Genomic DNA, 12,119 nt, shown 5'->3' with positions numbered 1-12,119 from the left:
CCCCCAAACCTGTCAGAAGTAATTTCTGAGTACAGAGCCAGAAATAACCCCTGAGAGCTGCTGGGTGTGCCCCAAAAACAAACAAATACTTCTTCATTGATTAAGCCCTAGTCAGTGGTGCTGCATTCTCTGTGGACCAGTAAAATCTGCTACAGTGGTGAGCACAATAAGCAAAAGTGATGCCACATTTCTACCAACTGGCACCAAAATCCACCTGTCAATCCTCTAGGGGAAACGGAAGTTCATACCTTCATAACAGTCGTCTGTTTCCAGCCACACCGGTAGGTCCTTGCTATCTGAGACGTCAGCTGGGTCTCCTTCGTCAGCTGCCTCCACTTCCCACAGTCGGGCTTTGTGCACTGAACCTGGGAAGGACACAGCAAATCCAAATTAATGCACTGGCTGGTCTGGGGCAGGCTCCCGGCCTCTGCCATCTTCCCACATGACACTTCGAAGCTTCCGAATTTCTCATGGCCCCCCTCTCCCTTTCCTACTTTGACCCAAACAGTCTACTTTGTACCCTGATTTCTGATTCTATTTTTATTTTTGGCTTGGGAGCCACATCCAATGGCACTCAGGGGTTACTCCTGGCTCTGTGCTCAGATATCACTCCTAGGGGCCAAAGAGATAGCATGGAGGTAGGGCATTTGCCTTGCATGCGGAAGGACAGTGGTTCAAATCCCGTCATCCCATATGGTCTCCCGAGACTGCCAGGCGTGATTTCTGAGCGTAGAGCAAAAAGTAACCCCTGAGCGCTGCCGGATGTGACCCAAAAACCAAAAAAAAGAAAAGAAACCAGAAATCACTTCTAGCAGGCTTAGGGGATCATATGGGATGCCAGGGATCGAACCCGGGTCTATCCTGGATCAGCTAAATGCAAGGCAAACACCCAACCACTGTGCTATCACTCCGGCCCTGATTTCTGACTCTAAAGTAGCTCAGGAAAGTGACAGGGGAAGGGGCTTAAAAGTTGTCAAAAAAGGGTGTTCCAATTCTCACCTACAGAGGGAAATTTGGGTACAGCCGGTCAAAAAGCACATGGGACACACTTGGGGAGCCTGAGATTCCATGTCATCACATCCAAAGAATTTAATTTGTTGACAAAATTTTATTTATTATTGGTTTGGGGGCCACACTTGGCAATGTTTAGGGGTTCCTTCTTTCTCTGCAGTTAGGAATTACTTTTGGCAAGACTCAGGGACTGAATATGAGTCAATCGCCAGGAAGGCAAGCGTCCCACCATGACTGTCACTCTGGCCCCCTTTGAGAAAATTTAAATGTAGGAGACTCAGATTTGATTTCCAGAGAACCACCAGAAGCGACCTCCTTAGTACTGTAATAGAAGGAGGCCCTGAAAGCTGTCTGTCACTCTGGCCCCCTTTGAGAAAATTTAAATGTAGGAGACTCAGATTTGATTTCCAGAGAACCACCAGAAGCGACCTCCTTAGTACTGTAATAGAAGGAGGCCCTGAAAGCTGTCAGATATGGGCCCCAAATCAAAATTAATTAAAATGTGATTTTCTGGGACCAGAGCAATATAATACAGCAGGTAAGGTCTTGAAAGTGGCTGATCCGGGGCCGGAGAGATAACATGGAGGTAAGGCGTTTGCCTTTCATGCAGAAGGTCATCAGGTTCGAATCCCAGCGTCCCATATGGTCCCCCGGGCCTGCCAGGAGCAATTTCTGAGCATTGAGCCAGGAGTAACCCCTGAGCACTGCCAGGTGTGACCCAAAAATCACAAAAAAAAAAAAAAAAAAAAAAAAGAAAGTGGCTGATCCAAGTTCTAGTCCCATGGTAGTTCTCTGAGCAGCACCAGGAGTGATTTCTGAGCGCCGAACCAGGAGTAACCTCTGAGCACCTCCAGGGATGGCCCCCAAACAAAAGTAAAAGAATAATTATAAAACAAAATGTGCTTTAAGTTATAAATCGATCAATAAGTAATAATGAGAGAGCTGCCAAGCAATCTCGATCTTTCACTGATGCTTTCCAAGACCATGAAGTCTCGCCCTCTTTACCCAATATGGCAGCTGCTGGTCCGCCATGAAAGCTTTGGGGCTGGGCTCACTCTTCCCATTGCTGGTCCAGATTTTTTTCCATGTTGCATATTTGTCATATCCATCTTTATGGCTGAAAAAGAAACACAAACCTATCAGCTATGAGCCAAGGAGATCTTTCAAAAATGAGAGGGAGATAAATAAATATTTTCTAAGTGGCAAAAAGAGCCATAAATAAGGAAAATTTTTGTTTGTTTGTTTGTTTTAGAAGATATTGGGGTTTTTTTTGTTTTGTTTTGTTTTTGTTTTTGTTTTTTGGGGGCCACACCCAGCGGTGCTCAGGGGTTACTCCTGGCTGTCTGCTCAGAAATAGCTCCTGGCAGGTACGGGGGACCATATGGGACACCGGGATTCGAACCAACCACCTTTGGTCCTGGATTGGCTGCTTGCAAGGCAAACGCCACTGTGCTATATCTCCGGGCCCTGTTTTGTTTTTGTTTTATGGGCCACACCCGGCGGCACTCAAGGATTACTCCTGGCTCTCTGCTCAGAAATCGCTCCTGGCAGGCACAGGGGATCGATCACATGGGATGCCGGGATTTGAACAACCGCTGGTCCTGAGTCAGCAAACAACCTACTGCTGAGCTATCTCTCCAGTGGAAGACATTGTTTTAACACCTGCCTTGGGGTTGAAAATGAAGCTCAGGGCCCAGAGAGATAACCATTTGCCTTGCAAGCAGCCGATCCAGGACCAAAGGTGGTTGGTTCGAATTCCAGTGTCCCATATGGTCCCCCGTGCCTGCCAGGAGTAACCCCTGAGCACCGCCAGGTGTGGCCCAAAAACCAAAAAAAAAAAAAAAAAAAAAAAGAAAAGAAAAGAAAATGAAGCTCAGTGATAAAATACCTGCTTTTTTTTTTTATGCACAAGACCCTAAATTTAATCCCTGGCAATCCAAATTATAAAATAAAAAGTAATAAATTAGGGCCAGAGAGATAGCATGGAGGGAGGGCATTTGCCTTGCATGCAGGACGGTGGTTCGAATCCCAGCATCCTATATGGTCCCCTGAGCCTGCCAGGAGCGATTTCTAAGCATAGAGCCAGGAGGAACCCCTGAGCAATGCCAGGTGTGATCCAAGAACCAAAAAAAAAAAAAAATAAAGTAATATGATGAAGATTCATTTGTAAAGTCAGATACTCACGACAAGAGGTGATAAACCGTTTTCAATTAGAAAATAAAAGTATAATTAATACTTCTAAATTAAATATAATTATAAAATATGTTATATATCTACTATACATAATAACACAAAATATATAATATATTGAATATAAAATTTTATATGACCTATACAATTATAAAACACCCATCTTCCAGCCCCCTCGTCTAACATCCTCCCGCAAATCTTTGACCCCTCTTAGGAGCTGTCCCAGAAAGCAAAGCAGCTCCCAGATTTCTCAGCACTTGGGGGTCTAAAGACACGAAGTATCATGCGCAAACTACAGTGTTCAAAGTTCTGATCCAGTTGGACCAGCACAGGCTTTGCAGTCATTCAGCAAACGAAAGGTTGCCAGTCACCTCTCTCAGCTGCCCCCCTGACCTGCCTCCCTATCCTAATGAGAGACCCAAACCTCAGTGAACAAACCTTCTGTAGTAGTGGTCAAAACACTCATTGCAGAAATGCTCCCCACAGGACAGGTGATACCACCGGGACGTGTAGCCATTTTTGGCACATCTGATGGGAGCAAAAAAAAAAAAAAGCTTTATAAAGGACAAAGGATAATTTTTCTTTTTTCTTTTTTGTTGGGGGGACCATACCCAGCCACTCTCAGGGGTTACTCCTAGCTCTGCACTCAGGAATTACCTTTGACAGTGCTCTGGGTTATCATATGGGATACCAGGGATCGAACCAGGGTTGGCCACATGTGAGGCAAATGCTCCGGCTCATGACTGTCATTTTTTAAAAAGCAAGAAGAGGGCTTTGTACGCAATCGATTCAGGATGGAAAGTGGTTCAAATTCCAGCATCCCATATGATCCCCTGAGCCTGCTAGTAGCACAGAGGCAGGAGTAACCCGAGTGCCACCAGGTGTGACCCAAACCCCCTCCCCCCAAATATAAAAAGCAAGAGGAAAGGCTGGAGAGACAGTGCAGTGGGGAGGGTCAAGCCCAGTGCAGAGCTGAGGTGCCAGGTCTGTTACTTATGACTGACAGTTGCTGGGTCTGTCTTCCAGGAGCACTGAACTTCAAGGCGGGGGCGACCCCTAGGCCAGGACACCCACCTTTCAGAAGCACTGGCGAAGCACACAGGGCAGGCGACCGTGCACCCCGCCTTCTCACATTTCCGGTACTTCTTCTCGGACCCGCCATCCTCGTCTTCATCTGGGATCTCCGTCGCCTTTTTCTTGGCCTGTGGGAGAAACAGCAGAGATGAGGGGCACTGGCCCAGGATGGACAGGAATGGACACAAGCTTTGGGGGGTTTCCTGCACTTGCTCTCAGGCAATTCTCACCACCACCCTGGAAATGCCACTGTGAGAATCCTGTGCTGACTGGGAGTTTTTCTCAGCAAACAGCCAAATCAGTCCCTACAGGAGCCAGAGCGGTGGCACAGTGGTAGGACATTTGCCTTGCACGTGGCTGACCTAGGATGGACCGTAGTTCAATCCCCCAGCATCCCATACGGTCCCCCAAGCCAGGAGCAATTTCTGAGTGCATAGTCAGGAGTAATCCCTGAGCATCACTGGGTGTGGCCCAAAAACAAAAACAGAATCAGTCCCTACAAAGGCTGCTCTCAGAGGAAGGTGGAAATAGATGCTCTGACTATGACACAAATACTAGGAAAATTCTGGAACAATAGCATCATCTAAGTCTTCTTTTCTTTCAGAGCTGGACCAATAGCATCTAGTGGGTAGGCTGCTTGCTTTGCATGCAACTGACTTGGCTTCAATCTCCAGCATCCCATATGCTCCCTGAGCCCTGTCAGGACCAGCAGTAAGCTTTCAGCACTGTCAGGCGTGGCCCCCAAACAAAACCCCCCAAAAAAGAAGGATAGGGGCTGGAGCAATAGCACAGTCATAGGGCATTTGCCTTGCATGCAGCCGACTCGTTTTCGATCCCTGGCATCCCATATAGACCCCTGAGCCTGCCAGGAGCAATTTCTGAAAGCAGAGCCAAGAGTAACCTGAGCCCTGCTGGGTGTGGCCCATAATAAAACAAAACAAAAAGAAAAGAAAGCAAGAAAAAGTGATCAAATAGCCCATCCAAAGCAGGCCTGGCTGAGCTCACAGTCCAGACACCAACACTATGACATATGCCTTTCTCCCTACCTCACATGACCCAGTCTACCCCTTAACTGTGGACCCTTACCTCATAAGCAGTTGTGTAATTTTTTTATTTTTATTTTTTTATTTTTGGTTTTTGGGTCACAACCAGTGGTGCTCAGGGGTTAGTCCTGGCTCTGCACTCAGAAATCATTCCTTGCAGGCTTGGGGAACCATTTGAGATGCCAGGAATCAAACCACCATCCATCCTAAGTCAGCCACAGCAAGATAAAGGTCTGTGTGCAAGGTAAATGCCCTACTTCTGTGCTACTGTTCCAGCCTCTATGTCTAATTTTTTTTTTTTTTTTGGTTTGGGGACCACACCCAGTGACGATTAGGGATTACTCCTGGCTATGTGCTCAGAAATTGCTCCTAGCTTGGCGGAGTTGAGGGGTGGGGATTGAATCTTGGTCCACATTAGGTCAGCTGCATGCAAATCAAATGCCCTACCACTGTGCCACTGCTCCGGCCCCCAATGTATAATTTTTTTTAAAAATAAGGTTTCAAACCAAAATTTCTTTATGACTATTTATGATTGATAACTATTTGATTCATATGTATGTGGGGGCAGGGGAAATGGGTTAGGGGCCATAGTCTGCAATGCTCCGTGCTTTTGGCTCTGAGCTCAGGAATCATTCCTGGCAGTGCTCAGGGAACCATATGGGATGCCAGGGATTGACTGTAGGTTGGTTGTGGGCAAGGCAGACACCTACCCGCTGTACTATCTCTCTAGCCCCAGTATACTATCTTATGTGCCTTATTTTATTTCACCCAGCATCTGGTAAAAAAAACAAACAAACAAAAAAAAAAACTTCTTGGCATTCCAGAGAGATGGTATCTGCTTTGTACATGGAATGGATACAATGCCAATGGTCGCAAGCTGGCCCAGGCAGGTTTGTTACTTGAGTAACACCAGATAAGGCTAAAAATAATGTTTCTTTTCCTTAGGCAAAAAGGGGTCATGAATAAAAAAAAAAAATGTTTAAGCCCTGCCTCACACCACATACACTTGGTTTATACCATGAGTGATTCATTTCTCCATGAGGCGGCAAGGCCTTTGAGAAACAGAATTATATCTTTTCCTTTCACTTTTGGGCCACTCCCAGCGGTGCTCAGAGATTATTCTTGCTTCTGTGTTCAGGGAATTACTCCTAAGAGGGTTTGGGGGACCATATGGGATTGCAGGATTGAAGAAGGAGAGGGCAGTAGTGTGCAAATCCCTGCTGTACTATTGCTCCAGCCCGCCAAATTATATCTTTTAATCTCCAATTCCTCGGGTGCCATTCTGAAATTTCTGTGTGCTCAAAACAAACACGCCTGGATTATGGGGAGCCTCAGCAGCTGCAGCCACACCCACCCCCATCATGCAAACACATCAGCCCAGTTCTACTGGAGCAAGGAAACAGCTGCGTACACAGCCTCACAACACCTCCGAATTCAGTGATACTGACCGCCCAGTAGGAACGCAGCAAATTAGGCAGGAAAGTAGCATAGACGGCAACTAAGTTTAATAAACGATAAATAGTAACACCGAACCCTTAACTAGCAACCAGTAGCTTAGTAAAAACCTTCAGACAATAACTTAATGATCCTATTGTGAGACAGCAATTTTCATAAATTTGCTTCAATTCAAGTATTTTTAATCAATCATTTCATTAGCCATTTAGTTGTAACAGGCAATACAAAATAAAAAAAAAAAAAATGTTGTGCCAGGAGCCAGAGAGATAGCACAGTGATAGGGGTGTTTGTCTTGTATGCGGCCAACCCAGGACGGACCCGGTCGAATCCCAGCATCCCATATGGTTCCCCAAGCCTGCCAGGAGCTATTTCTGAGCTCAGAGCCAGGAGTAACCCCTGAGCACTGTCAGGTGTGGCCCCAAAACCAAATAAAATTAATTAATTAATATTTTTGTGCCTGTTCATGGGGCATGCATGGGGACAACGGTGGGAAACTAGGGACAACGGTTGAGTGAAGATCACACAAGTGGTAAGGCTGGTGTTGAAACACTGCATGCCCAAAACAACTGTATTATGAACACCCCTATAAACCATGGTATTTCAATAAAGTAAAAAAAAAAAAAAAAAGGCAAACAAAATAAAAGCACATTAAATAAGCATATGAGTAATACCTGCCTCCCGGAGCTCCGCAAAGGAAGGTTATCTGGAAAATGATCAAAAGACGCTTTCTTCTTGGTCCTCCCCCGTAATGTCGCCATTGTCTTGGGCAATCTGCAGGAAGACAAGAAAGAACCATTTTAGACTGGCACCTGCTAATCCAGCCAACAGACTGGAGGGACGTTATGCAATTCAGTAAATGAGGGGACAAGCTTTGTCAGCTTTGTCATTAGAATGTCTGTGGGTCCTGCCATCACACCCAAGTGGCTGAGCGGTGGAAGTGTCAGCGATGGAAATCTCTCCTTCTCAAAGACAGTGACACGGGAAGGCCGGGGCAGCCTAAGAGGGAACCAGAGCCTTGATGACATGGAAGGAAACACCTGGCCTGACATATTAAAAGGACTCCATAAATATTATCAGTAACAGGACATACATTTTAAAAACACAAAGATGAGGGGCCAGAGAGATAGCACAGTGAGTGGCAGGGCATTTGCATTGCATGAGGCTGACCCTGAATGGGCCCACGTTTGATTCCTGACATCCCATATGGTCCCCCGAGCCTGCCAGGAGCGATTTCTGAGCGCAGAGCCAGGAGTAACCCCTGAGTGCCAATGGATGTAGCCCAAAACCAAAAAACAAACAAACAAACAAAATAAAAACAACAAAGATGAGAGGGCCGAAAGGTAGTAGTGTATAAGGTGCTTGTCTTGCATGCAGCCAACCCAGGTTTGACCACCAGCATCCCATATGGTCCTCCAAGCCCACAAGCAGTAATTTCTGAGTACATGACATGACTGACCCCTGAACACCACCGGGAGTGTCCCAAACAACAACAACAACAACAACAACAACAATAACAACAAAAACCCTCAGCAAGATGAGAAGCATAACCATGTGCAAGAGTGTAAACAAGGGGCCAGAGAGATAGCATGGAGGTAAGGCATTTGCCTTGCATGCAGAAGGATGGTGGTTTGAATCCCACCATCCCCTATTGTCCCCCAAGCCTGCCAGGAGCGATTTCTGAGCATAGAGCCAGGAATAACCCCTGAGCACTGCCGGGTGTGACCCACCCCCAAAAAGAGTGTAAACAAATTACAAGTTGTGAAAAAATTATGCAAAGAAAAACTAGTTTCTGTTGGTTGTGTTCCTTTCCTCTTACTGTATCTTCTTAGCAGTTCTGAATTTTTATCTTAGACTAAATTTTTTTTTTTATTTAAACACCTTGATTACATACACGATAGTGTTTGGGTTTCAGTCATGTAAAGAACACCACCCATCACCAGTGCAACGTTCCCATCACCAATGTCCCAAATCTCCCTCCTCCCCACCCGACCCCTGCCTGTACTCTAGACAGGCTTTCCATTTCCCTCATACATTCTCATTATTAGACAGTTCAAAATGTAGTTATTTCTCTAACTAAACTCATCACTCTTTGTGGTGAGCTTTAGACTAGATTTTTTAAAAAGCAAACTCGGGTTCAGAGCAATAGCACAGCAGATAGGTCATTTGCCTTGCATTCAGCCAACATGGGTTCAATCCCCAGTATCGGTGCCCCGAGCCTGCCAAGAGTGATTTCTGAGTGCAGAGCCAGAAGTAACTGCTGAGCACTGCTGGGTGTGGCCCAGAGAGAGAGAGAGAGAGATAGAGAAAACTTACTCAGTTCTTTCCAGTAAGATCTAACATAGAGCCTGAGTCACGTGGGGGGAAGGTATTTTGGGTTTTTTTTGGGGGGGGACCACACCTGGAGGTGCTCAGGAGTTACTCCTGACTCTGCGCTCAGAAATCGCTCCTGGCAGGCTCAGGGGACCATATGGGATGGTGGGGATTCAACCCAGGTTCATCCCGATCGGCTGCATGCAATGCATTACCACTGTGCTATCACTTTGGCCCAGTGATGTTTTTGTTGTTGTTGTTGTTGTTTTATTGATGCTCTTCAGGTGCCAGGAATTTAGTCCTCATTCCACCAGACTTACATTCCATGAATTGTGGGTTTGTCCTCTAAAATAAATTTTTGAGTTCTAAAATGAGTCACATAACAGGAGAGTTAAATCATTACTGGACAATGAATAAAGACTGTTTAGACTTTAAACAGGGGTCTCAAACTCAATTTACCTGCGGGCCGCAGGAGGCAAAGTTGAGGTGATCCTTGAGTGCAAAGTCAGTAGTAAGCCTTGAACATTGGGGGGTGTGACCCAAACAACTAAAACAAAACAAAACAAGATTCCTCTAGGGCAGGGCCACAAAATGTTGTATGGAGGGCCGTTTGTGTCCCACGGGCCGTGAATTTGAGACCCCTGGTTTAGAGTAAAGTACACAATAATACATTAATTCTGCAAGTTCTCATCATATTTACTACACAAAAGAACACTCACAACACCATAGAATAAAAAATAAATATTAAAAAATAAAAGGGCGGGCCTGGAGAGATAGCACAGCAGTGTTTACCTTGCAAGCAGCCGATCCAGGACCTAAGGTGGTTGGTTAGAATCCCAGTGTCCCATATGGTCCCCCGTGCCTGCCAGGAGCAATTTCTGAGCAGACAGCCAGGAGTAACCCCTGAGCACTGCCAGGTGTGGCCCAAAAACCAAAAATAAAAAAATAAAATAAATAAATAAAAGGGCATGTCAATGGATAAAGAACTTGAAAGCAAGCATGGGGCCTGAGCAATAGTACAGAGGATATGTATGGTGTTTGTTTGCCTTGAATAAGCCTACCTGGGTTCAAATCCCCAGCATCTCATATGATCCTCCAAACATGGCCAGGAATAACCCCTGGGTATTTATGGATATAGCCAAAAACAAACAAACAAAAAATGCACTAAGAGAATGGGGGAACTCTTTAAAAAAAATTGAAAGCAACATGTCAACATAAGATCAAAATTAAACATGCATTATCAATAACTGGAGAAAAACTTTCAGGAGTTTGCAATCTAATGGTCTACCTGCGTGTGAGATGTACTCAACATTTATAAAAGTATTTTTCTGGGACCAGAGTAATAGCACAGCAGTAGGGTGTTTGCCTTGGACATGGTCAACCCAGTATCAACCCAGGTTCGATTCCCAGCATCCCATATAGTCCCCTCCACCCAAGCCTGCCAGGAATAATTTCTCAGTGCAGAGCCAGGAATAACCCCCTGAGTGCCACCGGGTGTGGCTCAATAAACCCAAAACCAAAAGACCTACCATCCATCCTGGATCAGCTGCGTGCAAGGCAAATGCCCTTCCACTGTGCTATCTCTCTGGCCTCGCAATGTAAGTTCTTAAGCATTAAGTAAATAATCATTTCATGGTACTCATCATTCTGCTGAATAAAGTATTAACCATGTTAAAAAATAACATAACTGGGCCAGGGGAATATTAAAGCAGATACTATAATAGGTGTACAGTGCTTGCCTCCCCTGCGACCACACCAGTTCGATCCCTGCCACCACACCAGGGTCCTCAAGCACTGCAAGGGGTCACTCCTAAGCACAGAGCCAGGAGTATTCTCTCAGCATCACCATGTATATCCCCAAATCCCATGCCGCCCCAAAATAAAAGTACTATTTTTGTTTGTTTGTTTGTTTTTGGGCCACACCCGGTGACGCTCAGGGGTTACTCCTGGCTATGCGCTCAGAAGTCGCTCCTGGCTTGGGGGACCATATGGGATGCTGGGGATAGAACCGCGGTCCATTCTAGGCTAGCGCTGGCAAGGCAGGCACCTTACCTCTAGCGCCACCACGCCAGCCCCTAAAAGTACTATTGTCCACCTAAAGTACTATTGTCCACCTATCCAAAGATGGTTTGGGGGGGGATCACATTTTTTTCCAAAGGGCTGTTCTATCTAATAAATCTTGTATATATGTCACATACTTTTCTAAATAAATCACAAAAATGACATTCTATAAATATGGATGTAAAATATGTAGGCATATAGTATGCAGAAGTATCGGATCTAAAATATGTGAATTCACTGAGGCGCTTAGGCACGCATATCAAATTGGCAAATTAATTAATTAATATGACTAATTCTTTGACCAGGAATTCAAGAATTTCCAAAAGGAACAGTTCTAGAACTGTAATCCAACGACATTCAGGAAAATATGCATTTAATGAAAAAAACTAATAATAGATTAAAGAGTTAAGAGAAAATAAAAATGCGAGCTATAAAAGTCATTCTTAAATTTGAGTGAAGGGGCCGGAGAGATAACATGGAGGTAAGGCATTTGCCTTTCATGCAGAAGGTTGGTGGTTTGAATCCCGGCATCCCATATGGTCCCCTGAGCCTTCCAGGAGTGATTTCTGAGCATAGAGCCAGGAGTAAGCCCTGAGTGCTGCCGGGTGTGATCCAAAAACAAAACAAAACAAAAAAAAAATAGTTTGGGGGCCGGAGAGATAGCACAGTGGCATTTGCCTTGCAAGCAGCTGATCCAGGGCCAAAGGTGGTTGGTTTGAATCCTGGCATCCCATATGGTCCCCTGTGCCTGCCAGGAGCCATTTCTGAGCAGACAGCCAGGAGTATGCCCTGTGCACCACTTGGTGTGGCCCAAAAACCAAAAAACAAACAAACAAAAATATTTGAGTGAAGGATTGGGATGAAGCATTTGATTATGCACTTTTTTGAAACATTATCATTTTACTCTTTTCTCTGTTGCTGCTTTGGATCGGAAAATAGAAGAAAATATTTCTTGCAAGGTTAGAGGGAAATAAG

General features: G+C 45.2%; 1 protein-coding gene across 1 annotated transcript in view; it reads right to left on the bottom strand.

Moving 5' to 3' along the window:
- The window catches only part of KDM1B (lysine demethylase 1B), a 50,203-nt gene that overhangs the window by 34,717 nt on the left and 3,367 nt on the right, over nt 1–12,119 (bottom strand). Inside the window, exons 2-6 of the mRNA XM_049765243.1 lie at nt 7,445–7,544; nt 4,276–4,403; nt 3,640–3,729; nt 2,017–2,128; nt 249–365 (exon numbers count right to left, since the gene is read on the bottom strand). Coding sequence (XP_049621200.1) covers nt 249–365; nt 2,017–2,128; nt 3,640–3,729; nt 4,276–4,403; nt 7,445–7,531 — 534 coding nt within the window. The 5' untranslated portion in view covers nt 7,532–7,544. The remainder of the gene's footprint in view (nt 1–248; nt 366–2,016; nt 2,129–3,639; nt 3,730–4,275; nt 4,404–7,444; nt 7,545–12,119) is intronic.

Source organism: Suncus etruscus, chromosome 18 (assembly GCF_024139225.1).
Source record: "Suncus etruscus isolate mSunEtr1 chromosome 18, mSunEtr1.pri.cur, whole genome shotgun sequence".
NCBI lineage: Eukaryota > Metazoa > Chordata > Mammalia > Eulipotyphla > Soricidae > Suncus > Suncus etruscus.
Note: the sequence above shows the minus strand (reverse complement) of the source record. Positions and strands in the feature narration are given on the sequence as shown.